Below are 26,147 nucleotides of genomic sequence, written 5' to 3' on the forward strand. Positions count from 1 at the left end.
TCCCGCAGCGGGGCGCTCCGGCTTCTTGAGGCGGCCGGGCTCGAACCGGCGGCTGCGGGAGCCGGGGGCGGGCTCGAACCCGCGGCGCCCAGGCGTGGCGCGTGCCGCCGGGCGTCAGACGCACGGCCGACGTGGGGAGCCAGCGCGGCGATGCCGCCGGGCCGGAAGTGGGCGGGGCGCGTGGGGCGACGTATTTCCGGCGGGGAGCTGGCGGCTGCCGAGGAGGGGAGTCGGTGGCGCGGCGGCCCGGGGGCAGCCGGGGGTGAGCGGCGGCGGGGTCGGCCGGGCCCCGGGGGGAGCCGAGCGGCGCGGCGGGGGCCTGGCCGGGCGCGGGGCGGCGGAGGGGGGAGTGACACGCAGGCAGGGTGGGGGCGGGGCGGGGGCTAGGCCGCGCCGCCCGCCCTTGAGGCCGCCGCCGGGGCCGCCTCTCCCCGGGGCGTTCCCCCCTCCCCGCGCCGCGGGCCCAGCGGCCGCCCGGAGCCCGGGTTGCGGCGGGGGGAGGCCCAGGGCGCTGAGGCCCCGGCGGGGCGGCGCTGGGCGGTGTGGTCCGGCGGCCGGCGCCTCCCCTGCCGCGGTTGGCGCGGAGTTCGTCCGGGGGGGCTGGTCACCCTCCGGCGGGACGGCTCTCCGCCTGCCTGCCTGCGCGCCGGGAGCGGAGCGGGACCGCTCCTGAGCGGTGGCATCCATCGAGGGCTGAGGCTTGTAACTCTGGGTTTGCTTTTGTCCCGGCAGGCGACTAATCTTCAGCGATGTCTTTCATTTTCGAATGGATCTACAACGGCTTCAGCAGCGTGCTGCAGTTCCTAGGTAACGCCGTGCTACGTTAATTCTTAAACGGCTCAGCTCGGGCTGCACCAGCTGCCTTTGGGTTGGTTTGGCTTGTGCTGCTTGCCAGTATCACTTAAAAGTTTGTGATTAAAGTGCATCTCTTTTGGAGTGTTGTGATAGCTCTGGCCAGTGTAAAGTCTGGTGAGAAAGCTGTAAATCAGTAAAGGTTTTTTTACGCTAGGGGGAGAAACTTTCAGATTATTTTGAGGTGTTTGGCTCCCACTCAGTCTTTCTTCTGCCCTTTAGAAGCACTAGAGCAGCTAGGCTGATGCTAGGTGCCTGTTTAGCCCAGCCCCCTGCCCCAGGCAGATGTGCTGCTCCTCCTCCTGTCCTCCTCCTCCTGGTATCCAAGCTCACCAGCTTTGCCAGAGCTTGCCTTTATTTCTCGCTGCTGCAGCTGGTTGGCTTGCCTCTCCTCAAATTATCAGTTCCTACACCAGTCTACCCCCTGTGACATGCCTGGGGGAGCTGCTGGCCACTGACTAACACCCTCAGCACGGCCCAGATCGAAGGCTCTTTGCGGAGGTGCTGGCCAAAACATTGCCCAATCCAGGGTGACCTGTGCAGCTGGGCTGGCTGTTTCACTGCTGTGCGAACCACCCTTTCCTGAGGTGCAGGTTACGGCGAAGCTCCTCCTGCCAGAGGCATGGGTTCCAGCGGAGGAGAACAGGGTGCCTTCTGTCTGGAGCGCCTCACAAGGGTAGGGAGGGATGAGAAAAAGACGTGTTGGAAACCTAAGGGAACTTTCCTGCGGCAGATGTGTACCTGGCAGTGGGGAAAAAAAAAATCAGTTTATCTAAAGAAAATTATGTGTTGTTTCATGCTTTGCACTTTTCCTTCAGCAACTTGCTGCTATCTTTTATTAGTTTATTCAGTTTTTCACATTTAAATATCCCTTTGGGATGACAGATTGATCCATAACCCATTGCACATAAGTAATGCTTTGCTGCACACTCTTCTGCTGGGATGTATCTGAAAAAAGAATACATTACTCATAGAAATACGAGCTTATAAAATGTCCATTGTTGTAGACGTGACCTTACGTTACCTTAGTAAAAGCCAGTTGAAGCTGTGCACTTTTTTCCCCTGTTGTTGCGTCCGTGCTGGAAGTACTGTAGATGCACAGGGAGGAGCATAGCTCTGGGAGAGGAGTTCATATATAAACAGCGGCAAGCGTGGCAGGGTTTCTGCTCACGTGCCGAGGGAAGCCTGCTGGAGTTTTTCACGCTCGTTTGTTTTCCTTCCAGGTTTGTACAAGAAGTCTGGAAAACTTGTGTTCCTGGGCTTGGATAACGCAGGCAAAACCACTCTGCTGCACATGCTCAAAGATGACAGGCTGGGTCAGCATGTCCCGACACTACATCCCAGTAAGTCTGCCAGCAGCTGAGCCCCGCCTGCCTCCTGGCGTGGTTTTTCCTCTTGAATTTTGGGGTCACGGTGTTGAAAGATGCCTCGGTGATAGCTCTGCGTTGGGGCGGCAGACTTTTAAGAGTCTTAAAAAGGCATTTGAGGTTGCAGTTGCACATTGGTTGCCCAAGCTGAAGTGGTTTTGCGTTTTTCTCTCGAATACAAAATGGAGAGCCTGAGAACTGGCACGGTTTGATTAATATGACTTGCCTCTCTTGGGGAGGGCGTGAGTTTCTAACAAACTGTGTAATAAAGTATAATAACTGCAGATTAATAAGTATGTCCTTAAGTGGGGAGGTAGGAGAAATTATTTTCTCCCGCTTGTGGTTTTGCAAAAAGACTATTTCAGTGACTGAATTCTACATGAAATTCAGGGAATTGCTGAATTCTATAGGCTGTCTTATATGAGGACCACGTGTGTGATGTTAACTTGGGTCCCCAGGAAATTCTGGCTTTGACAGCTTCCTTTATTTTCCTGAAACTCTTATTTTTACTTTTCAGCATCAGAGGAGCTGACGATTGCTGGAATGACCTTTACAACTTTCGATCTGGGTGGACATGAACAAGGTAAAAGTCAAGTTGCTGAGTGGGAGACACCAAATGAGGTCAGCCTTTCGATTTCCAGCAAGTTCTCCAGCCACCATAGGAAAAATCTACCAAGAAGTGATACTGAAAAGTGATAGCACTTAGCAGTGCCTATTTATTTGCTGCCTGAATTTGTTTAGGATTAGCTCTAGGATGCCAGTTGTTTCAGTGGTTCAGTACTTCTGCTTAATTCTGGCAGTAAGGGTTTTCAGACTTTCTGTTTTTCCTTTCATACACAAAAGTATTAGAAAAAAGGTGCCCTGGCTAAAAAACCAGCCTTGGTTGCCGAGGCTTACTTCTGAAAGCAGAGAGAGTTTAACTGGTTTTTGGAACTGTGGGGTGTGCAGCCTCAGCCCATCCCTTCACCAGAAGGTCTCCTCTTGCCTTGAGGAAATGATAGCGAAGTGGGTGGCTCCTTTTTGGGTGTTGTTTTCCTTCTGCTTCAGGTAGTGTTTTCACTGGGCAGTGTTTGTCACTTCTGTCTTCCAGCTCGCCGGGTCTGGAAGAACTACCTGCCAGCCATCAATGGGATCGTCTTCCTGGTGGACTGTGCAGATCACTCGCGTCTTATGGAATCCAAAGTTGAACTTAATGTAAATACTCTTTTTTTTTTTTTTTTTTTTTTAAGTTTTGAAATGGCCTGTGGGTTTAGATAGGACCTGCTTCTCAGAAGCCTTTCCAGAGAGACTCCTCTTCCGTAGGAGTGCTGTAGCACCAAAAAGTGGCCCTTGTTGATCACAGAGCTTGAACAAAAATATTTGCCTCAAATGCTGAATGTTTTTCCTGCCTCTGCTTAGCTCTTCTCCCATCTTGCACGCAGGCGCTAATGACAGACGAAACAATATCCAATGTGCCAATCCTTATCTTGGGTAACAAAATCGACAGACCAGAGGCCATCAGTGAGGAGAAACTGCGGGAGATCTTTGGGCTCTACGGACAGACCACAGGAAAGGTAGGCAGGCATCCAGATCTCGGATCGGCCACAAGCAAGGGAGGGCTCACGTGTTTGGTTGCAAAACGAGACCCTGTCCAGGAACTGACTTGAGCTGTTACTGTGAGTTTGTCCATGATACTGACCAAGGTGAATTGTTAATAATAGTAATAATGGTGATGATGATGCCCTCAGGCAAGTTTTGAGAGTGCCAGAATTGTTCAAAACACAGTACCTCTACAACAATCGGGGGATTAGGTATCAAGCTGGTGTTTTAACATACTGCCAGGCACTTCTGCCTTTGTTACTCTGCATTTCCATCCGGTTACCCATGTAGTAATTTTTTTCAGTGTTTAAAAACAGTACAGTTAGAGAGAATTGATTAGAAATGCTGAGGGACAGTAGCAAAACACCACAAGGCTACTCCTGGTGCTAGCTTATCCACACCTTCTTGTATCGTACTGCCAGGTGCTGCAGGTACATCAGACTGTGCCTTGAAAATGGTTTCTAACGCCCGTTCTTCCCCACTGCCGGCTCCAAAGGTCTGGGGGACAGGTCCCGCCTGCGAAGGAGCTGGTGTGTGGTGGAGAGGGGGAATTCCTTGGGCTGAGAGGGGTTTCTCTAGGCAAGCAGTGACTCAGTTGCTGCCCCAAGGGCGGCAGCAGTCAGTTCTGACTCCTCTTTGGATTTCCCTAGGGAAACGTGCCACTGAAAGACCTGAACGCGCGCCCCATGGAAGTGTTCATGTGCAGCGTGCTAAAGAGGCAAGGCTACGGCGAAGGCTTCCGTTGGCTATCACAGTACATTGACTGATACTTGGACGGACACAAGAGTTACTCCTCTGGACTGATCCTGTTCACAGCTTCCTACGGACTTTTCTATTAGAACACGGAAGGCTTTCCGACCGCATAACTGGCATTGACCAAGAGACTCCTGGTTTTCGGCTGCCCTATCACACAGTGGTGACACAACTCTTTTCCACGTGACGGGGAGACAGCACCGTTCTGCACACGGGTGCAAGTTGTCCCTTTCAGTTCGGTTACAGCGGGGCTGGCGTGATCTGGGAAGTAAAGCTCTGCACGCTGCACTGTAACAGCTGAAAAAGAGAGCACGTCTCACCACTGTGGTTAATTGACTTAAAAAAACAAACAAAAAAAAAGAAAAACAATTATATTTTTTAAAGAAAGTGTTAATGTAAACAGCATCCCTTCTAACTTTTTAGTTTTAACGTTCATCTTGTTTAGTCCAGAGTCTGGTTAGGGTTTTTTAAAAACATATTTAACGATCTTTAGATATTTCACAAATTACTGAACCAAGGTATCACAATATTAGAGGTCCTCAATAAAGATAGCATTTGGGCTTAACCGAGCTGTAGGGTGGCTGTGCTGTGTCACGCTGACTGACAACGACGAGGGTGCCGTTGGGACTGACGTGTGCAATCTGAGCTTCTTTAGTTTACAGGCTTTTGTGTAGTCGGAGGGGAGCATCCGTGAGCACGCCTGGTTTAGGTGCTTGGCAGTGGTGACCGGCGCTCGCTCCCAGTGGGATGGGCCACCCGAGCCGCCACCTGGTTCCCCCGCGGCCGGGCCTTCAGTCGAGGGTGTCAAGTCCTCCGGCTGTGCCGTCACAGTAAGAACCACAAAGCTGGTTTGGTGGTTTAGCATGGAAGTGTTGGCATTTGCATATCATGAGGTTATTAATGTAGACTAAACCAGTTTCTTTTATACTCGACAGTTTTTTTGGTTTTTTTTGTCTGAAGTTTCGTCGCTGTCTAGCGCTCATTTTCAGTTAAATAAAAGACATGTCTCTCTCCTCCGAAGGGGTGGCGATCCTCAGTCTAGCCCAGGGCTGGCTGCGCTGCCCTTCGGCAGTCAGGCACACGGGCCGGCCACGGCTGTCGCTGGCGGAACAGATGAAACAAGCGGGAAGGATGGACTTGCTGTGCCGAGTCGTCGTCTTTGGCCAGGCCGCTCCCGCGCGGGCAGCAACGAGTGCTTGACATCGATGGACGTGACAGCCCAGGCTCGAAACCGCCTTCAGCGTCGCCCCGGAGCAGCGGGAAGTGCTGGCAGCGAGGCTTTGGCAGGTGGCGCGGCTTGGGGACAGACCCGCACCTCTGCAGAAGCGGAGCGTGCTGCCCGGCCGTGCCTCCCGCGGGGGGGACCCGGCGAGGCCTTCCCGCCGAGGAGGGGGGGAGGGCTGCGGCGGGGGCAGCTGAGGCCCGGTGGGGGGCTTGTTTGCCTCCGGGCTGGTAAGCAGGCAAAGCTGGTGGCCCGCGGGAGCCGGCGGAGGCTTTGCGACAGCCCCGCACCGAGGCCGGCGGCGCCTGCCGCTGGCTCCCCGCGCCCCCGGAGCTCTGGCCCCGTCAAAGGGACCCCGCAGGGCCCGGCGCCGCTCTCCGCGGCCAGGCTGCGGCTTTGGGGCGCCCCCGAGAGGCGCCCCCGCCCCGGGCACCGCGCCTGCAGCCGGGGCGGTGAGTGCGCGGTGGGGGCGGGGCTGCGGCGCGGGGGCGGTCGCAGCGAAGCGCGGCCCGGCCCGGCCCGGCGCGGCGGTGAGCGGCCCCGGCGCCGCCCGCCCCGCCCCGTCGCTCGGCCCGCCCCGCCCCGCGCCGCCGCCAATGGGGAGGGCGCCGGGCCCCGCCGCCGCCAATGGGCGCGGGGGCGGGGCGAGGGGCGGGGCCGGCGAGCGGGCCGGCGCACCCGGGGCCGCGCCGCGCTGCGTTGCCCCGGCGCCGCCCGCGGTCAGCCGGGGCCCGGCCGCCGGCCGCCGCCATGGCGGAGGAGCAGGCCTGCTGCGCCGTCAGCGTCTCCGGCCTGCCCGCCGGCCCCAAGGCGGCCGCCGGCCCCTGGAGCTGCAGCGGGGTGGTGCTGAGCCGCGGCCCCGGGCTGGTGCTGTGCCAGGGCGCCGTCTTCACCCCCTTCCTGCGGGACGGCCCCGCCGCCTGGACCCGGCCCCGCGCCCTGATGCCCGACGCCCTCCAGCCTCGCCCGCGCCTCCAGGTCCTACAGCCGCCGGCGCCCCCGGGCCCCGACGCCCCGGCGGCCTCGACGGGCAGCGTGCGGCGGCACGAGGCACGGCTGCTGGCGCTGGTGCCCTGCGGCGCCTTCCGGCGGGCGCTGGCGCGGGCCTTCGGCACGGCGGAGCAGTGGCGCTTCGGCGGGGAGGCGGCGGGGGACGACCCGCGGGCCCTGCACTGGTTCGCGTGGCTGCGGGTGCCCGGCCTGGACCGCCCGCGCGGCGGCTGGACGGCCCTGGCGAGCGCCGGCCGCCTGCGCAAGGGTGAGGGGCTACTGGCCTGCGGCTCCCCCTTCGGCGCCCTCTGCCCCGACCTCTTCCTCAACACGCTGAGCAGGGGCGTAGTGAGCAACCTGGCTGGGGAGGAGAACGCCCTCGTCCTGACGGATGCCCGCTGCCTGCCCGGCACCGAGGGCGGCGGCGCCTTCCTGCCCTCGCCTGCCGGGCCGCGCCTGGTGGCCGTCATCGCCGCCGCCTTCTGCTGGAGGGGCGCCGAGTGGGTCGGGCTGACGCTGCTCTGCTCCCTGGCCGCCATCCTACGCAGCAGCACCGGCGTCCTGAGCGCGGTCGGGGCCGCGGGGCCACCGGGGCCGGGGGCCGCGGTGCAGACGGGCAGCCTGTGGGCCCCCCTGGGCTGGGCGGCGCTGGTGGAGTGCGGGGCGGCGTGGGGCTCGGGCGTGCTGCTGGGCCCCCGGCTGCTCCTCACCTGCCGGCACGTGGTGGAGGCGCGTGTCCCGCTCCGTGTGACACTGGCGCCCGGCCCCGGCCGGTGAGTGTGGTGGCAGGCGTCCCCGCCTCGACACCCCCTTGTCCTTCATCCCCCCCCACCGTGACATCTCGTGTGCCGTGTCTCCAGGGCTGCTGCCGGCCTTGGGGGCCGCGTGGTATTCGCCACCGAAGAGTCGTCCCCCTTCGACGTGGCGGTAGTGGAGCTGGAGGAGAGCGTGCCGGGCTTCGTCCCCCCATGCCTGGCAGACACCTTCCTCCCAGGTAAGAGGAGGCCCGGGGGGGTGGGGGTGCCCAGGTGGGGGCGGAGGTCACCACCTTGCACCCACCTGCCCCCCCACCCCAGGTGAGGAAGTGACTGTGGTGGGCTTCGGGGCTCTGGGACGGGCGTGCGGCCCCTCGGTGACAGCGGGGGTCCTCTCGGCCGTGGTGGCGGTGGCCGGGCGCCCCGTCATGCTGCAGACCACCTGCGCTGTTCATGGAGGGTCCAGCGGCGGCCCTCTCGTCTCCTCCCGCAGTGGACACCTCCTCGGTAAGCTGGGGGTCTGCCGTGGGGGGGGATGTCCCTTGGCCAGACCTGGTGATGCGGACATTGCCTCTCTCCCCATCAGGGATCGTAGCCAGCAACACCCGGGACACTGATGCAGGGGCCATCTACCCCCACCTCAACTTCTGCATCCCCGTCACCATCCTGCAGCCCCCCATCGCACGCTACCTCCACACCGGCACCCCCGATGCCTTTGCCAGGCTCAACCAGGCGGGTGAGGGGGTGCAGGCTGCCTGGCGGCTCCAGCGGCAGCCAGGACCCCCCAGCAAGCTCTGACCCGCCTCCCAGGGGACTTGTGCCAGGGACAGGGCTGCCACCTCCCTTCTTAGGCCCCAGTGGTGTGAGGGCCGAGCGCCTGGATCCTGGGGTGGGGGGCATGGTGCGGTGCCTTTGCCAGCTGCTGGCAACCCCAGACTGGCTGGGGAGGAGTTTGGGGTTGGTTTTGTTTTATTTTCTTTTCTCCCTGGAGCCATAAATGCTGTGAGCTGAGGCCCTGGTGTCCCGTGGTGCCGAACTGCTGGGGTGGTGGTGGGGCAGCAGGTGACGGAGGTCTTGGTTGGGGTGTGGGTTGGATTGGGAGGGTCCTGTAAGGGATTTTCGGGGTCCTGGTTGGCAGGGGAGGGGTGGGGGTGGCTGTTACGGTTGGGGTCCAGGACGGGGAGGAATGGCAGTTCTGGGTCCTGCTGTGGCTCAGGGCCCTGGGGTGGGGGGTGTCAGTTTGGGGTTGGGATCCTGGAGAGGATCAGGGGCTGGGGGGTCGGGGCACAGTTGGTGCTGGGACGCTGGGGGGGGAGGTTGTTCCAGCCCCATGGCAGTTGAGTGTGGGGACCAAACTCGGGGGCATTGGCAGGGGCGCTGGCAGGTGCACCCCCACCCCTGACCCCTCTACCCCAACCACCCCAGCCCACCCAAACTGAGGGGCAGCAGCAGGGCACCACCAGCAGCCCTGATGCCCCCCACAGGGGGGGAACCCCCCAGCACCCCGTGCAGGGCTGGTGGGTGCAGGCAGGGCCTGGGGGGGGAGGAACAGGCAGGCGAGGGTTTGACACAGCACGGGGTATTTATTTCACAGCCGCTACACAACGCCGGGGCCGGGGTGTCCACGCAAGCACAGCATGGGGTGGGGGATGTGGGGCAGCTTATCTATGGGGGTTTGTTGTTGGTTTTGGGTTTTTTCCTTTTTTTCCCACTTTTATTAGCGCCGTTTGCCCGGTTGAAGACCACGCAGCAGCACACTAGGCCTACAAGGCTCTACCCAAAAAAAAAAAAAGCTCAAATTCGCACAAGTGCGGCCCCCCGCCCCACTCGCCCCCTCCCCGGGCGAGCAGCCCGACACCCCGTCCCACACGGGGGCCGGGGGGGCTGCACCCACCCCATGCCACACCGGCAGCAGGGGGGTCATGGGGACCCCCAGCTGGGGGGCTGCCGCCCGGCCGTGCCGCCCACCGGGCTCTCTTGCTTCTCTACCAGATGTAGCCGCCGTCATCGCCCTCGCCCGCTTCACCCTCCTCTTCCTCGCCTTCCTCGCCCGCCTCCTCCGGCTCCTTCTCCTCCTCGTCCTCCCAGCCCACGCTGCTCCCGAAGTCGCCTGAAAACCCCGCCACCTCCTCTGCGGGGGCGAGGGGCAGAGGCTCACAGCTGGTTCCTGGGCTGCGGCCCTCCCCCCCAGCTCCCACCCTGCGCTCACCGCAGTCGGGGCTGCCACGGCCACGAGTGCCCGTCAGCTCGGCGCCGTGCTGGTCCACACACCAGCACTCCCCGCCGCCCGGCTCACACTGTGCCCGCCGGTAGTACCCATCCTCGTCGCAGCTGGGGATGAAGGTGCCTGCAGGGAAGCGATGACCCCCCCGCCCACCCCCAAACACATGCAGTGCGAGAGCCCCCCGCGGAGCTCCCCATCCTCATTCCCAGCCCACCTGTACGGGGCCTTGCCGGGGGACAGGGGCCCCAGGACCCCCCACTCACCCGGCTTTTTTTTGGCTGCTTCTTGGATCTGAATCTTCTCCAGCTCCCGGAGACAGGGCGGCTCTGCAGCACCCCCCCGCCGCTCTTAGGGCGGGGGCGCAGCACACCCGCGGCAGGCATCCCTGACCCCACGGCACACGCCCCCGGCTGCCGCAGCATGCCTTCCCCTATGGTGTGCACCCCCCCTCGGCTTGTGACACCCAACCCCCCCCCAAACCCTGCAGCATGCATCCCCGTGCTGTGCACCCCCCCCCCATGGTGTGCTTCCCTGTGACCCCACAGCATGCTCATCCCCTATCCCCCAGTGTGCAGCCCCCCCACCCCACAGCACACATTCCCCACGAACCCACAGTGTACGTCCCCCCAAGTACCATGGCACGCACCCCTCCCATGATTTGCATCCCCTCCAGACCCCGTGGCAAGCATCCCCCCAACCCCACAGCATGGAGTCCCTGCGACCCCATGGTGTGCATCCCCCCCGGCATGCACCGCCCCAACCCTGCCGTGTGCATCCTCCCGACCCCACCGTGTACATCCCCACACCCCCACCCCAGCATGCACCCCCCGCCCCGGCGCAACGCACTTTCCCTCCAGAAGCAGAAGCACCACTCGGGAGCGGAGACGCGGCCGTCCTTGGAGGTGTCACAGGAGTTGAAGAAGGCGCGGATGCACACCTCATACTTGTCCAGGTTGATGGCGGCCAGCTCGGTCGCCTCCAGGAAGAGATCCCCGCTCGTGTCCAGCCGGGCAAACATCCATCCCACCGCCTCCTTGCAGCTGGCCGCCACGCTCCTCTCCAGCGCTGCGGGGCGGGACGCGGCCCATGGCTGCCCAGCTCCCTCCCGGGGAGAGCACCCCGCGCCCCCTCCCCGCGCAGAGGGGACACGTACCGCTGGCGGGGCTGGCGGGGAGGCCACCGGAGCCGTTCTGCTTGGCGTTCTCCTTCAGGAGCTGGAACCAGTCCCGCAGCCGGTCTCCCAGGTCAGCCAGGTCCTGCCCAGTGCACGGCTCTGGGGCGGGGAGCGGTGGCGTCAGGCCAGGCAGGTTCGGGGCCGCCCCCGGAGCCCCCCGCCCTGCTCACCTTGCTTGCCGCCGCCGGCGGGGCTGTGCGGGGTTGGGCAGGGGCACTGCCCCTCACACCGCACCGTCAGCTGCTTGCTGGCCAGGCAAGCCTGCTGCTCCAGCTTGCACTGTGGGGTGGCAGTGGGACGTCGGCGGGGGGGGACACAGCGCAGTGTCCCCCTCCCTGCAGTGAGGTGCCATCGTCCTTACCGCCGAGCTGTAGGTGTGGCCATCGGAACCACAGACGGCAGCGAGCGGGGCAGCGTGGCAGGGCTTGCAGCTCCCATGCCCCTTGGTGCCCAGTGGCTTGATTCTGCACAGGGCGAAAGGCATGGGGGCATGGTGCCGAGCCCCCGCCTCAGCTCCCCGCTGCGGCCGGCTCAGCCCCGGCCCCCTGCCCTCCTACCTGTGCTCCAGCTTCTTGCGGCTGATGCACATGGCGCGCTGGTAGCCCTGCGCCACGCACACCTTGTGCCGGCTGCACTTCACCTTCTGGCAGGGGTCCTTGGTGGTGTCCAGGGCTGGGGGGGTAGAGAGGGGCCGGGGCAGGCAGGGACTCCGGGGGAGCCCCAGCAGTGCTGGCCACCCGCCAGCCTGGCACAAAGCACCATTCAAGCTGCAGCTGGGCAGCCGCCACGGCACCAGCTGCTGCTTCCCGGCACATACCAGCCCCACCGCTGCTCCCAGCCGGAAGGGAAAAGCCCGGGGGGTGTGGGCAGAAAGTGTCCCCACCACCATGCCAGCTGGCACCGAGCCCCCTGCGCCCCATCCCAAACACATCCCAGCTCCATCCCAGCGATACCTTCATCCCCGGGCTGGTTGTCCTCCCAGCTCTTAATGTAGTCATCCTGCAAAGGGGGGAGAGCTGGGATGAGTGCAGGCCATGGGAGAGGTGACCCCGGGCCAGGTGTGCTACCACCCTGCTGAGGGCCACTGGCCCAGCAAGGCTCCCTCTACACACACGTGCACTGCACACACACCCTGGCACCCCCCACAGCGGGACGGGAGTAAGCAGGCATGGGGAGCAGCCTCCCCCCCAGCAGCGGGCTGCCACCTCGGCGAGGCAGCCCCTTGATGCTCACCTCCACCTCCTGGCAGCACAGCGGTGAGACGGCCCGGCCAACACCAAAAAAAGAGAAAAAGAGAGCGCCCACCGTCAGCTCTGGGGCAGCCCAGCCCACAGTGACAGGCACCCTGTGCCACTTGGGCACCCCAACCTTCCGAGGTGCCCAAAGCTCTCGTCACCAGCCCCAGATGTCACCGGTGCCCACTGCCAATAAGCTCGCCCATCTCTGGCTCCAGACCTATAATCCTGGAGAGCCTTTACACAGGATAAAACCTTCCCCCATCATCCCTTGGCTGGCCGGGAAAGGCAGGGAACAGGGATGGAAGAGGCACTGGGTGGAGGAAGCCCCTGGGAGCCCAGCAAGGCCCCACCAGGATCCCCATGGGGTGATGGTCCTCATGCTGCCACCCCAGTTTTTCAGCAGCGAGCCCAGGAGCAGGCTAAGATGGTTGTTGCTGCCTGGGGAGGCAGAGCTGCTCCCGCGGGGCCCCAAAAGCATCCTGAGGGCAGAGGGGAGCAGCAGGGATTCAAACCCTCCCAACAGGCGGCATTGCTCGCCCCGCAGGATGCTCTGGGGTGGGTTTGTGATAAGGCAGGAGCACCTCTGCCACCCCAGGGAGGATGGGCAAGGTTTTGGATGGCAGCTTGGAGCAGAGGCGCAGGAGGCAGCTCCGGAAGGGTTGCCTCTTGCTCCGGCGCAGCGGCGTTTGCACCGCAATCGATAGCCCGCGTTCCCGTGCCGTGATTAGTAACACTGCGGCGCCTGGCAGCTCCCTGCGGTGCCAGCGGCCTCCTCCCTGCTGCACGGCAGGTCGTGCTCCCCCCCCACCAGCGCTGCTTTGCTGAAAAACCCACAAATCCATAGGATTTGCTTATTAATCCGCACTAACCGCCAGCAGGGCTGCAGCCCCCCGGCCCAGCAGCCCTAGCACTGCTGGGTGGGCCCCACACGTGCTGCTAGCACTGGGGAGGGGGGTCTCTCGGCCCCAAACCCCTCCAGGGATGCCCAGTGCCATGGGGGGGATGGCCACACGTGCTCCCCCTTGAGCATCTGCAGCCAGCTGAGGTCCCAGGTGCCCAGCGCTGGCTGGTGTCGGCCAGCCAGGTATGTCGCTGGCGGGGGTCTCCAGGGAGGTGTTCACCCCCTTCCCTTGCGCCCTCTGCTGTGCTCTGCCCCCCTAACTGGTTTATCTGGGGGGGGGCGGTGTCCCCCGCCCTGCCCCGCGCTGAGGCACATCTCCCAGGGGGCATCCTTGCTGCCAAGGTGAACCCGAGTGTGCATCCGAACAAAGAGCAAGGGGCTGGCTGGGGCGAGGGGCAGCTCGGGGTGCACCCCCTCCCCGCTCGGCTGCTGCAGGCCCCCTGTCCCCCCCGCGGGTGGGGCTGCAGTGCTGTGCCCCTGCCCTGCAGGACACGAGCTGGGGTGTGAAATGAGCCCAGGAAAGATCCCCGGCCGCCCCATAAAATTAAGGGCTGGAACTAAATGCCGTTGAGGCTGCCGGTAAGAGCTGCGTAAAAGCACGGGGTTACGGGGTCCTGAGCCCAGTGTGCCAGGTCACCTGCGCCGCTCCAGCAGTGGCTGCATCCTCACGCTCCCTGCTTTGCGTCCCCCCATCCCCGGGGACCCCCACCCCAGGGCCGGCCGCGGCACCCGGCAGGGCTCAGGGGAGCGGGATGCGGGGGGCTGCCCGCGCCCCGAGCTGCGCTGATCTGTCACCGAGCGGCCGAGCGGCGCAGCCCCCCCCCGCCCACAAAGGGCCTGCCGGTGCCCCTGCCTGGGCCCGACGCGGTGCGTTGGGGACAGGGTGCGGGGGACAGCACCCCCACGTCCCTGCCGAGGCTGGCTTTGGCGTCGAGCCCTGGCCGCGGTGGCCTCAGCATCAGCCACGCCAGCTTTGGCGGCGGGCACGGTGGCAGCGGCGCTGGCGCTGCCGAAACCGGTGTGCATCCCCCGGGTACCGGGGCCGACAGCCGCCCACGGCCGCAGCGGGCGGCGGCGGGATGCGGGTAGCGGCGAGCATCCCCGGCCGCCTGCGGCGGGGCCGGGGGAGGGTCGTGCTGCGGCAGCCGCAGCGGCGGGGCGGGGAGGGCGGGGAGGGGGCTCCCGGTGCCCGGCGGCGCGTCCCGTGCCCGCCCCCTGCCCGGCCTCGCCCCGCTGCCGGCGCGGACTCACGTCTCGGAAGCGGTTCCAGTGCTTGATCCTGCCGCCGTACTGGGAGATGGAGGAGAGCCACTGCTCGTCCTCCATGAAATTGCCGGGGCTCTCCCCCGCCACGGCGGGCCCGGGGCCGGTGGCGGGGCCGGCGGCGGGCCCGGGGCCGGCGGCGGCGGCGTGCAGGAGCAGGGCCAGCAGGGCCAGCAGGGCGCGGCGCCCGCCGCAGCCCCGCATGCTGCCGCAGCGCCGGGGGGAGCGGGCGGCGCGGCGGGAGGGGAGCGGAGCGGTGCGGTGCGGTGCGGAGCGGTGCGCACGGGGAGGCGCCGGCGGCGAGTGCGGCCGCGGGGCGGCACCGGCGGGAGGGCCGGGGCGGGGCCTCCGCCGCGCCCGCCGCACCTGCGCGCCGGCACCGAGGCGGAGGAGCCGCCGCCGCGGCACGGCCGCAGCCCCGGTCCCTGCCCTGTCCCCATCCCGCACCCCCGCTCCTTGCCCTGTCCCCATCCCACATCCCGTGCCCCTGCCGCATCCCTGCCCTGCACCCCTCATCCCTGGTCCCTACCATGTCACCATCCCACGTCCTCTGTCCCTGCCCTGTCCCCAGCCTGCATGCCATCTCCCAGCTGTGCTCCCACGCTGCATCCCCTGACCGCGCCAGGCCCCCACTCTGCAGGCCTCAACCTCCACCCCCACCAAATCCCTATCCTGGAATATCTGTTTTCCCCACCTTCTAGCCTATCCCCATCCTATATCCTCTGTCCCTGTCATGTCCCCACCCTGCATCCTCTGTCCCTGTGGTCCTTCAGCCACCCTGCAGAGAATTTTGGGCCTCTGGGGAAGATGCCCACTGCTGCCCCAAGGCAGGTCACAGAGTGGAGTGGGGCAGGTGGGTTTCACACCACTGTTTTGGAGCTTTCCCCTCCTCTCAGCCAGGGGAAGGCAGGCAGGGTGAGCACAGAGCTGCTTGCAGGGACATCTCTGTCCACTTAGGCTTGGCAAGGAAGGCCAGTGACAACTTTCCTTGGCTGCTGCTGCCTCGCAGCTGCAGCCCAGGGAGCTCCCAGCACACACACGGCTTTTCTTCTCCCTGTGAGGATGCTCAGGATGGAGAGAAAACACAGTGCTGCATTTCCTTACAGGAAAAGCAGTAGCTATGGCCCACGGGCAGGTGCATGTGCTGTCCCTAAAATAGCAATGCTGACCCTAAGCGAGGCTGCTACAGCTGGAAATATGCCTTTCAGGTGCTGCTTTTAAGAAAATAGTGTTACTTTCAACTTTACGGTTAACAACAAACCGACCTGTGCTCCAGCGAGGCTTGCTGCCGAGCAAAATGACAGGCGGAAAACAACTTTCCTCTTCTTCTGTGCGATAAGGACACAAGGATCTGCAAGCGAGGCAGCCAGGCTCCAACACAGCCTAGACAGGGGAAAGAAACAGAGCCGCAGATTTTAGTTTTAACAAGCTTTAGGCAAGTTCTAAAGTTCTAGGCTGTGTCTTGCAAACCCGTAACAGTGCCTGGTTTAATGGGATTTCAATTCATCGGTGCAGGATCATGCATAAAATGAAGTTTTATTGTTGCTCAGTATGAAACTGTTCTGACTATATTAATAAATCATTATAGAAAAGGGAAAATCCTTAGTAAATCCATCACGGTACATTTTCTTCTGCCCCAGACCCCCTGAAAAGCAGTAGGTGTGTTTTACTTCCGTGAGTAGCTTCCTTATGTAAGGGTAAGGGGATACAACACCCAAATCTGCCCCTCATCCTTCGTACAATAAACACTTTCATTTCAAAAGCTCTGCCGGCAAAGCAGAGCTGCCACTCCACCAGGCTCACATGTGTGCTTAACGTTTTACAAGGGGATCAAGCGAGGCGTAAATTTAAGTACATACACAACGGTTTGCTGGATCACAGCCTAACCTACCACTCGACTCTGCGGATGAGAGGAAAAGACCAGAACCCTTAATTCTGCCCAGGGACGGAGGTGTGAAACTAATTTAGCCATGCCAGGCTAGAGCAGCAGGATAACCCATTCACCACTGAAATTCAACCAGCTTCCAAATAGTCACAGAAATAATTGTCATTAAAATATGTCTACACCAGCGGGAAGGGGAGGAGCATCCTCAAATTGGCCCTTCTTTGTAGAAAAGCTGTGTTTGCCTCCATGCTGAGATGCTGTTTGCAAGGTCAAAGTTAGTCCTGCATTAGGGAGGTGGGAAGGCTTAGTCCCAAAGCCAGCTGCACTATGAGCCCACCCCAATAAAGAACTCAGAATCGCCAGTATTAGGTGACAATGGAGCAAAGCAGGAGTGATAGAAATGCCACCGATGCCCTGTTAAGGAAAACTTGAGTGCAAACAGCACCTCATGTCCTGTAGTGCTTAGCTTCTTGGTGAGAGTTGTTCAAAACCCAGGAGGCAGAAGCTTTCTGAGGTGCATCTCCCCTTCCTGCAGCAGGGAGCACAGCTGGCGGCTATGCGAGCAGCTCCCAGGTACGTTCTTTGGGTGGCTGCTGAGATTTGCCAAGTACCTCTTCAGGCTGGTGGAAAGATGACAGTGACTGTTGTTAAGTGCTCTCAGCACCTCCATGCATCAGGCTGCTAGCAAGCATGCTGGTGCTCTGCTTGCTGAGCGAACGGTTTCAAAGGCGGCCCTTCCTCCTCTGCTTGGAGAGCACAAAGGCGTTTAGCTGCAAGGAAAAGCAGAGACAAAAAGCCCAACAGTGGTAATTGGGTACAAGCATGGATTCCAGGGTAAAGGGCAACCAGCAAAACCACAAATTATTTGATTTCCTGGCAGACAGGCTTGAAAGTGGAGATAGGTAAGCAATTTGGTCTTGGAAACACAACCGGCAATGCATTTGGGGGAAAAAAAGGAAAGCCACCCAAAATCCTGACTGCCTCCCACTGCTGTTTGTGCATGCAGTCAGAGCACAGCCACACAGCCAGCTCACTTTGGGAGGGAGGAAACAGACTGAAAACCTCTTAAAACCGATCACTAGTACAAGTGGGTGCTGCTGGAGCAGCCCCATCCCCAACTAACACACTCTCCGCCTCAATGACAGCGTAATTCCACATTCATGGCAGCAACTAGGAACAGGCAGCAGCAGCCACTGCAACCGCCAGGTTCTTGCAAAACAACTAAACACCAGCATTTTCCATTTTTCAAAGCGTTCATCCTCGGGTGAGCTGAAAGCCTGTGTCACTATTCTTAACGTGGAGATTTACAAGAAAAAACAGTCATCTTCAGATGTCTGAATGATTCACAATGGTATCAAAGAGTTTTGCGCTTCTATCAATGGAGAATCTACCTACAAGGCATATATTTTTTGACATGCTCCAAAACGGTCACTGGAAAGAGCTCTTACTGTAAATGCTTTCTTATTAACATAGTTGTGTGCTGGAAGTTTAATTACAGAAACTATCAATGCAACAGGAGATAAACACTTTGCTTTTGAAGGGAATTCATTTATTTGCAGATCTACATCACACAGGCACGTTGTTGGAGATCCAAGCAACGCCTGACCTCAATATCATTAAATCATGCTCCGGGGAGCTCTCTTGGATTTTAAATACCGCTTTTAAGAACAAAGTTCCTTCTTTTGAGATAAAGCCATGCTTAAACATCAGCAATACCCCAAATGCCACCTGCACCAGTTTTTCTAGTTGTTTTCTTGGAAAACAAACAGGCAACAGACATCAAATGGGCAACTCTGCGACATTTTGGTTACCAGTGGAGAAACGAGGCGGAAGGACCCCGGTTCCCCCTGAAGGGAGGGCAGGCAATAAGTGTAGGAAAAGCTGCAGGGAAATGCCATGGTTCCTGGCTGCAATGTGCTTTTGAGGAGTCACAAGGCACCCCTGCTTGGAGTTCCCAGGTTCCCATCCAAAATTCATGTCCCATTAAAATGTTTCACTGATGAACTGCATGCCTCTGTGCACAGACTGGACCTGCTGCAGCAGTCCTGTTGCTGCTTCAGGAGAAGGTCAGCTGCCCGGATGTCGCATAGTAGCCAGAGGCGTCTGAGGAGAACCTCTGGGAAAGACGCACTGAGTCCAGCTGCACCTCTCCAAAGTAGAAGTTCTCAAAGAGCTGAAAGAGAGGAGAAAAAACATTTGAGGGACACCTAGAGAAATGCAGCCTGCAGCTGATCCACAAATCTCTTGCAAGAGCTGGCCCTGCAAACAGCCTCCACTCGTGGACTTGCTTTACCTTTAATGAAACTATTCTTTAAATTATTTTTCCCCCTGGAGACTGCACTTAACCTTCAAAGCAAACAGGGTATGAAATGAACACCTCTTCTTATCTACAGCAGCAGTTGCTCAAACCTCCTGTACCCTCCTTTCTGACTATGTCTCGTTTAGGGAGCTTGGGGAGGCTATTCACTGCCCTGAAGGCCACCACCCCTGGGTGGCTCCTAAAGTCGCAGGCTCCACAGGAGCAAGGACTGAGGCCCAGGACATTTTTTACCAACCCAGGCCAGAGGATGTACGACTTCATAGTTATGGCTCAGTCCTAATTCAAACTAGCAGGCTAGAGGCGCAAGGCTCTTCATCCCAGCACTGACCCCGCTTTGTTCAACAAATCCTTCTTTGTTCAGCAAAGACTTGAGTGCAAATTAATGAAAGCAAGCCAACTCTGGGACCTGGAGGGCGTGTCTCTGCTGATTAATCCAAGCTATGAAGCAGACCAAAAAAATGACATCAGAATTTCTTAGAGGGAAATTCAGCAATATTGCTGGAAAGGCATCACGTCCAAGCGTAAAGTGCTCCTCCCATTCCATTAAGACACAGGAAATTGCTCTACCTGGAAACATCAGTCATGCCTTAGGAAAAGCTTTTCAGTGGAAATGCTAATTTCAAAACTCGGCTTAAATGGATTGCTGTGAGTCACCAAGGGCCTTAGCACTGACACCTCCCCACCGCCAAGATCTTCAGAATGTCCATTCCATCTGCCTCCTATTGAACTTTCTACCTGCCCCTGCAGGCACTGGCTCATGACAGTCGCACACCCCTTCCTGCCATTACAGAAGGCATCAATGATAACAGGCAATGAAAGCCGAAGCATTAATTACAACACATTCTCCTAGAGCCAAAGATGCACCAATTCCCCCAAACAGCAAATTATGAAAACCCCAAACACCTAGCTGGCATCTGAAAGGCTGCACTTCACCTCCAAAAAGGCACTTGGCTCTGCTCGGCACTGATTTAGGCACCACTGCGACTGCTCTTTTGTTGGTGCTCCCAAGGGTATTCTACTTTGCAAATACCCCTTTTTCACAAGGGGACCAGCTAGGTTTCTTTCAGGACAATTCCTGGTTTTGCTGTCACTCCTCCACACAGGTAAAGTGCTTTAGGGAAGGCCATTCCCTGCCAGTCTTCAAAGCAGAGCGAGCAGCGCTTCGGCCAGGGAGCACAACCAAGGTACATAGGCCACTGACCAGATGCCAGGCACCATGGTGAATCCAGCCCCTTCTCCAGACTGCCAGCTCACCCAGACAGCTCTCCACTCAGGATTTGGCTGAGGCCAGCAATTCCTTACCGACACACAACAGTCAGAATGGCATCTCCAAAGAGAAGGGGTATTTATGCGTGCCGAGCCAGCTCCCAGTGATTGCTAAGCCCCTGCTTCAGTTTGAAATGGCTGCAGCTGCAGTCAGACATGCTGCAGAGTGCCTGCCGCCAGCGGCCCACCTGCCAGCGACTACCTCCTCCTCCCTGGACCTGCCTGTGTGGCAGCAAGGGCAGCCAACCCCCAAGCTGCTTTGGCAAAAAGCATTTGGATTAGCACAAATGCCGTGAAGAGCTGAGTTTCTGCACTGGATCATCTAGTCACAGCGTGCCCACCAAGGAGAGGCTCGCCTGCACCCTCCTGCAGCTCATCCTGCCTTTGGGGTGACACTCGTCTCTTAAGACCCCGGCACAATGACTTACTTTGCACAGAGCCCAAAGTAATTTGCTGCTAATCACTCAGACTCTTATTAAGCTGCAGCTTGCTGCCAGTTCTTCTGAGCGCATACCGGGCAGGAGCCAGGCACCCCACCACAGAGGTCATGCAGGTTCCCATCCCAGCAAGAGCCCCTGGTGCAGAAGCCTGGCTTGAAGGAACACTGTGTGAGTGGCTCCATGCAGCCGGTGCCCTGAAGTGGGGACCTTGTTGAAAAGAAGTTGTGCTAAGGGAGCATCTCAAACAGGGAGAGGAGAAGAGAACAGAGAAATGACTACAGTCATACAAACGCCATTTTATACAATTAAAGATTTATATAATTAAAGATTAATTATGTTCCCAAAAGCCTGTGTAGTTCATGTTAGAGGACTTGGGGTAAAATGTCTCATTAATAAGAGATGGTAGTAAAAAGGGGCTGGTCTCCTTTCTCTTCTTGTTTTGGCTGATCTGAGAAGGAAGGATGATTCCCAGCTCTCCAGGGCTTGCTGCAGTGCTTGCCACCAGCAGGCCCACTCACTTCAAACCCTAACACCCGTCTCTGTCAAAATGGTCATTCATATGGACACTCCCTTCCTTCACAGAGCACTCTCCACCCAGCAAAAATGGAAATAATTTCTCTCCATTCCGAATGGAGGGAGTGGTAGGTGCACTGGTAAGCAAGGAGGTACCAGGATTTGAAAAGGATTTTATTAAAAGAGAAGGGGGATAAGATGCATTTATTTCTGTACAATCAAGTCTTTGCAAACATGAAGAAAACCAACAAACTGCTGGGATGCGCTGATCTCATCAGCAGTCCTGGACGTCAAACTTTTTACCAAAAATGGCCAAAGGAAAGAGTCTTTCAAATACTTGTTTATATTATATCTGCATACCACAACCTGTTTTTCTTACAAAACACATGTATGTCAAAGCAAAAATCAGTTAATGAGACAAATGCTCCCCCCAGCCCTTCTTGCCTAGCACAGCCTCAGACACATCAGATCAGAAAGACAAAGTCCCAGAAGATGCTGCCCAGGTCAAGGGCCCTCCATTTGTACACTACTATGAGCAAAGCAAAATCCTTGGACAAAAGCACTTTGTATTCCCTTGGCTTTTTTAAGACCTACCACCTCTCGTGTGTCCGAGCGTGTGTGTGTTTCCCAGGGAGAACACTGCTATAACCATTGATTTTTGGTATATGCAGCTGTAGTTTCTGAAAGTAAACATGCTTACAGGATTTAGGGGACAACCACAGATACTTTTTTCTGCTCTTGTTTCAAGCCAGCTTCACACTGATGCTTCTTTGCTCCCTGAGGCTTCCCGCAACAGAAGCCACTGGACACCAGGTGTGGGGATCGCAGCTGAGCCGCTGTAAGGCCAAGATCTGCCTTGGGCAGTGGGGAGGGAGGCCCCTCAAACACCATCCTCTGAGACCCCTGAAACACTGGGAACTGGCTTCCCATCACAAAAGCATCACAAGCTCGGGTCCCCAGGGGCTTGGGAAGAGATTTCAGAAGGCCAAGTCTGCTTTTGACTTTCACTTCTATTTATCTTGGGAAGAAGCCAAGCAGAGCCAAGAAAGATATTTATATCTCCCCCCTCTCCACAGCCACCACGAAAACGCTCTGCTGGTGAAATGCCTCTTATAAAAGCATTTTAGCATTTTTTATTATAGGCCAGGAAAGAAGATACCTGGAGACTGTTACGCTTCATGCACAAATGCTGATAACCCTAAGACTTGCCTAGTCTCCCTCCTGTCCCTTCCCATGGGTGCCAAGGGCCTACCTTTCCTCAAAAAGGCTGCAGGGAGCATGAGGAGGCATGGATCAGGAACTAGGAAGGAGGTGGGGAAGAAAAAATGCGATCACCCGCAGTGTTATCAAAAGCCATGTCATTTGAGTGGAGTGGGATGCGAGACTCAGCAAAAACACAGTAATTCTATAAATCCAAACATGCTGAAGGATTTATCTCCTTACTGCCTGAAGAATAAATAAGAGGTTGGGATTTTTTTTTTTATTATTATAAATGAAAATGAACCCAATGGAGGTAAAGGTCAGCTTACGAAGTCAACACCACACACGTCATGCAAGCTACTAACTCCCATCAAGGGAACAGCACTTATGAGACTAAGTACCCTCTGTCTCCCTGCTGCCTTCCCAAATTAAATTAGAATGAAATAAGGAAAGAGCACTGTTAACTTTTAACCCCAGACCCAGCACCTCTAAGCAAATGTGCCAGAGATGTGTCCTGCCTTTCAAACCACAGACAAAGGCTCAGAAACCACTCAGTGAGGATGCCTAGAAGGACACGGCATCTTCCAGGGGGAAAAGTGGGTGTCTAAAGAGCAGCACAGCATCCTTCCAGGAGCAGCAGCCTAGGACCTGCAGGGGATGGAAGGGACTGTAGCTGCACCGCCTGCCCCAAAAGTCATGAGCCCCCGAGAGAGGGAGTATACTGGTCCATGGATAACCCACATTTGACATGTCAGCTTGCAAACTACCATAGGCTCACATATGCAAGTGCTCCTCCATCTCCCTCTCCCTTCTGGGGGTCTGGGTCCAAGGACACAAATGCGCAGTAACGATGAAAAGCAGGCAGCTCTGTGGTAGCTCCCAGAAAACAAGCTTTTCTCCATTTCTCCCCCAAAGTCATTTATTCTGAGCCAGGAAAGCCAGCAGCATGCCTGTAATTTCTAACACCCCAATTTCTCTCATTTAAGACAATTCTGTCCAGCTGTTGGAAACCCTTCTTCCTCCGAGGTCCGTTCCCCTCTATTACCCACAAATTACACAGCAGGGCTCCCTTGGGGTGCGACAATCATTTTCTGAAGGAAAACAGAAACTGAAGACTTGTTTTGGGAGAGAAAGATTCACACATCAAACTGCTCGCTCTTTGCAAACCAAAGCCAAACATGTCAGTACAAACTTCAGCCTCCAAAACACAACTTCCTTATCAAAGGCAGAGCAACAGATCGAAATCAGGATGCCTCTTTTCTGCAATTTTCCCCCCCTTTTGCCTTAAGCCTGTAAAGGAGGTTTTACTGAAGCACTGTAGAAACAAACGCAAAGGAGGGCAATTCCTCAATGAAGCAGTTAAAACGTATGTCTAAATGATGCTGTGTTCCTGAGTGTGAGTATTTGTCAAGCAACCAACCTTGGGGGCTCGCTTCCCGCAGACAACCCTCCTAGAATGAGACAGCACCTTTGTGTTCAAACCTGGAAACAACAGTAATAAATCATGGCAGTAATCCATGTAAGGACAGCAGCAACGCATTTCAGCTCCGGTTATGAAGAGCAGAGATGCCAACACAAACTGGTGCTTTTAAATCACCTGTCATGGGCTCAACAAGCATGAGAAATATTAATGGATTCGCCTGGAGAGGCACTGGGCAGCAGGAGGACAAAATAAGTCCAGACAAGGGAAGGGAGCAAGAGGTATTTAAAACTTCTTTCACGTAATCTCTGGCTTGCGCTCATGCTGCCTGGCCTGGATTTTCCTGCTACCATCAGGATTATTGATCAGTTTTTAAAGCCTTACATCGTCTACAGTAGTCAGCCAAAAAGGACCCATCCTGAATTAATAAAAGTCCAAGCAGCTCTGCCGAGAGCCTCAGTACTCAGAAATGCCAAGGGAACAACGATTCACTGCAATGCCTTGCAATTAAAAACTACCACCAAAGAGCAGTATTATCACAGGATAAAATGCATACGCGCGCACACACACACACCCCTAGTCTGCAGGGAGCTTGCTTTGTTGTGAACTCAAGCCACAGAAAGCAGTGCCTTAGGGTAGGGGTATTATAGATTAACAGTACAAAACTGTCCCCGGTGAATCAGCGCTGCGGGCGAGCAGAGGCATGTAATGTCATTAGCCTGTGACCAATCAGCCTAAGAAACCCAGCTGCCCTCAGCAGGGAGCTGAGGGGGTGTCCCGTTTTCAGTATCTGGAACGAGCACAGAAATTCGCAACTTCTGAGATGTGAGAAGGAAGCAGCTTGCAGCTCCAGGAACCTGTGGCTGCAGATGAGCTCACGGTCATTCCTACTGCATGGTACGCTGAGGAGGGCACAGCAGCAATCCCTTCTCCTCCGTTTCATCCAGGTTGAAGGTGTTTATCCACCAAAAGATCCCTTCCAGGAAGGCACGCAAAGAGGTTGAGTACCACTTGTTTCTGCCTCCATGGGAGAACATGCGCAGGAGGATGTGCTGTGGCCATGCAAGATTGCGCCAGGGATCAGGGTCCAGCAGCAGACAGTCATGTGGAGAGAGCTCAAACCAGGAGATTAAAGTCAAGCTTCAGAGGAGCCGCAGGCTGTACAGCTTCATCTTCCCTGCACGCAGTGACAACAGTCACCAGCTCACCCAGCGGCAGATGCTACCCCTGGCGTGTCCTGATCGGGAGCAGCGGTGAATGAAAGAATGAACTCGGAAAGCTGAGAGGGATGGGAGGTTGTTTTCTGTGAGAAATCAGCATGCCACAGTGCTGTTATCCCCTTCAGGGAAGAGAAGCAGCAAACAAAATCTCAGGCACCCGCTGACAAGCATGGAGAAAAATTAAGTAGCGTTTCTGAAGAGGTGCCTCAACATGGAGCAATGGAACCTGTTTGTTTTCAGACTCTCTGCACCCTCCCCTGGATATTCGCGGTGGTACTCGCAGAAGAGCATGACTGCAACACCCCAAACCCTTCCTGCATTGTCTTACACTGCAAGGGAGGGAAGGGACCCAGACAGGATTAGACCATGGGCCCAAATAAACAACAGTCTAATTTTCCACCTCATAAGGGATGGTACATTTGAATTAACACTTGTACAAGACATCCACAGGTTGGGACAGAAAACACTGCAGAAGAGCAGAGAACAATTGCTCTTCCAAATCATCCAGCTAAAGCACAACTGCGGTACCTGTGCAACCTACAGCAGGGAAGGCGCCAACTCTTGGGCAAACTGCTGTGTTACAGAGCTGGTACCAGCATTAAGTAAAAAGGATTGACAGAGGAAAGGATACTGAAGAATGGATTAAAAATTTAAAGAAGAAAAGATTTAGAAATGTGAAAGCAACACTCAGAAACACTGATGGACTGTAAGAAGGGCCCACTGAACTCCAGTAAACTCTACCCATCATAGCTCTTCTGATTAACCTCCTTCGCTGCAGGAACCACAGTCTCCAATCCTGCTTTTGGGATCCCATCCACCTGCTTAATGTGCCTCACTCCTGCAGCCTCCCACACAGACCTGTCCGGGCCTCTCAGGTCTGAGCAGCATCTCTGTTGCTCCTTGGCAAGCAGTTCAGCCATGGAAAGCTGCTGGCAAAAGGACCTCAAGGGCCAGCCTGCCTGCGCCCCGTTTTGGCTTTGCAGATTTATGCTACCAACACCTCCCTGGTGACCACCTCAATGGTCTACAGAAGGCTGTTCTTTACACAGAATGAAACGGCAGAAGCTGTTCCCGTTGCCACACTGCAGTACCTGCTGGCAGAGCTCCTTTGTCCTTGTCCTGAGAAATGCAGCAAAACCCTTTCCATTTATGACCTAAACTCCCTGAAACTATGACAGACAAACCCCAAAACAAATCCCCTGGTGGCTTCCAGATGATGAGACACAGGTGGGCAACATGTCAAGATCTGGGGAGTTGGTTCAATTAATAGATTTTTTTTTCTTAAATTTTCAACTTTCAAAATATGTTTTATGAAACAGTTTGGTGCCAAAAAAAGAAATATCTGATTCCTGTATTATTCACTCTGGACACTACTCTGCCAATATTTGTCAGAGGTTTAATTGTGCTTGGAAGCTTGCCAGCAATAATGCACGAGAAGTGTAGGAAAAGCAGGTAGACAGGCACTCATCCAGAGAGGTGGCTCTTCCTGGCGTTCCCCACCTACCCTCCAAATTAGCAACTGCTTCCGTTTCATGCCTTTTTAAGGGACTGCTGGCAGGGCATCCA

General features: G+C 57.2%; 4 protein-coding genes across 9 annotated transcripts in view; 2 read left to right on the forward strand and 2 right to left on the reverse strand.

Annotated features, from left to right (window-relative positions):
* Nucleotides 1–139: 139 nt before the first annotated feature.
* On the forward strand, nt 140–5,482 carry SAR1A (secretion associated Ras related GTPase 1A). The gene is made up of 7 exons (XM_080401787.1): nt 140–262; nt 733–807; nt 2,076–2,195; nt 2,737–2,802; nt 3,310–3,413; nt 3,641–3,772; nt 4,448–5,482. The coding sequence occupies exons 2-7, from the start codon at nt 750–752 to the stop codon at nt 4,562–4,564; spliced, it is 597 nt and encodes a 198-aa protein (XP_080257913.1). The 5' UTR covers nt 140–262; nt 733–749; the 3' UTR covers nt 4,565–5,482.
* An 823-nt stretch (nt 5,483–6,305) lies between these two features.
* TYSND1 (trypsin like peroxisomal matrix peptidase 1) lies at nt 6,306–8,530 on the forward strand. Its single transcript, XM_080401653.1, has 4 exons — nt 6,306–7,535; nt 7,623–7,756; nt 7,839–8,024; nt 8,104–8,530. The coding sequence occupies exons 1-4, from the start codon at nt 6,400–6,402 to the stop codon at nt 8,313–8,315; spliced, it is 1,668 nt and encodes a 555-aa protein (XP_080257779.1). The 5' UTR covers nt 6,306–6,399; the 3' UTR covers nt 8,316–8,530.
* Nucleotides 8,531–9,080: 550 nt separating this feature from the next.
* Nucleotides 9,081–17,615, reverse strand: SPOCK2 (SPARC (osteonectin), cwcv and kazal like domains proteoglycan 2). 5 transcript variants are annotated; one of them, XM_080401657.1, is made up of 11 exons: nt 16,814–17,615; nt 15,583–15,700; nt 11,869–11,914; nt 11,473–11,587; nt 11,277–11,379; nt 11,086–11,194; nt 10,895–11,014; nt 10,588–10,806; nt 10,005–10,067; nt 9,727–9,864; nt 9,297–9,648 (listed from the first exon to the last, which is right to left on the reverse strand). In XM_080401657.1, the coding sequence occupies exons 1-11, from the start codon at nt 16,870–16,872 to the stop codon at nt 9,503–9,505; spliced, it is 1,236 nt and encodes a 411-aa protein (XP_080257783.1). In that variant the 5' UTR covers nt 16,873–17,615; the 3' UTR covers nt 9,297–9,502. The 5 variants fall into 5 exon arrangements, with proteins under 5 accessions (XP_080257781.1, XP_080257780.1, XP_080257783.1 ...); XM_080401655.1 differs by lacking the exons at nt 11,869–11,914; nt 15,583–15,700; nt 16,814–17,615 and adding exons at nt 9,081–9,290; nt 14,306–14,725 and having other exon boundaries at nt 9,507–9,648; nt 11,473–11,660; XM_080401654.1 differs by lacking the exons at nt 11,869–11,914; nt 15,583–15,700; nt 16,814–17,615 and adding exons at nt 9,081–9,290; nt 14,306–14,725 and having other exon boundaries at nt 9,486–9,648; nt 11,473–11,660.
* Nucleotides 17,616–17,729: 114 nt separating this feature from the next.
* Nucleotides 17,730–26,147, reverse strand: part of ASCC1 (activating signal cointegrator 1 complex subunit 1) — a 38,090-nt gene continuing 29,672 nt past the window's right edge. For both annotated transcript variants that reach the window (XM_080401746.1, XM_080401745.1), the window contains exon 10: nt 17,730–18,375. In XM_080401746.1, the coding sequence (XP_080257872.1) occupies nt 18,259–18,375 (117 nt within the window). In that variant the 3' untranslated portion in view covers nt 17,730–18,258. The remainder of the gene's footprint in view (nt 18,376–26,147) is intronic.

This window comes from Falco punctatus (genome assembly GCF_963210335.1).
Source record: "Falco punctatus genome assembly, chromosome: 9".
Classification (NCBI taxonomy): Eukaryota; Metazoa; Chordata; class Aves; order Falconiformes; family Falconidae; genus Falco; species Falco punctatus.

Coding starts and splice junctions, on each gene's coding strand:
- SPOCK2 (XM_080401654.1), bottom strand. CDS start 14,521: ATGCGGGGCTGCGGCGGGCGCCGCGCCCTGCTGGCCCTGCTGGCCCTG. Junction 11,661..14,305: donor ACTGGAACCGCTTCCGAGAC/GTGAGTCCGCGC, acceptor GCTTTGTGCCAG/GCTGGCGGGTGGCCAGCACT. Junction 9,865..10,004: donor AGCAGCCAAAAAAAAGCCGG/GTGAGTGGGGGG, acceptor GCTTCCCTGCAG/GCACCTTCATCCCCAGCTGC.
- SAR1A (XM_080401787.1), top strand. CDS start 750: ATGTCTTTCATTTTCGAATGGATCTACAACGGCTTCAGCAGCGTGCTG. Junction 808..2,075: donor CAGCGTGCTGCAGTTCCTAG/GTAACGCCGTGC, acceptor TTTTCCTTCCAG/GTTTGTACAAGAAGTCTGGA. Junction 2,803..3,309: donor TCTGGGTGGACATGAACAAG/GTAAAAGTCAAG, acceptor TCTGTCTTCCAG/CTCGCCGGGTCTGGAAGAAC.
- TYSND1 (XM_080401653.1), top strand. CDS start 6,400: ATGGGCGCGGGGGCGGGGCGAGGGGCGGGGCCGGCGAGCGGGCCGGCG. Junction 7,536..7,622: donor CTGGCGCCCGGCCCCGGCCG/GTGAGTGTGGTG, acceptor CCGTGTCTCCAG/GGCTGCTGCCGGCCTTGGGG. Junction 8,025..8,103: donor CCGCAGTGGACACCTCCTCG/GTAAGCTGGGGG, acceptor TCTCCCCATCAG/GGATCGTAGCCAGCAACACC.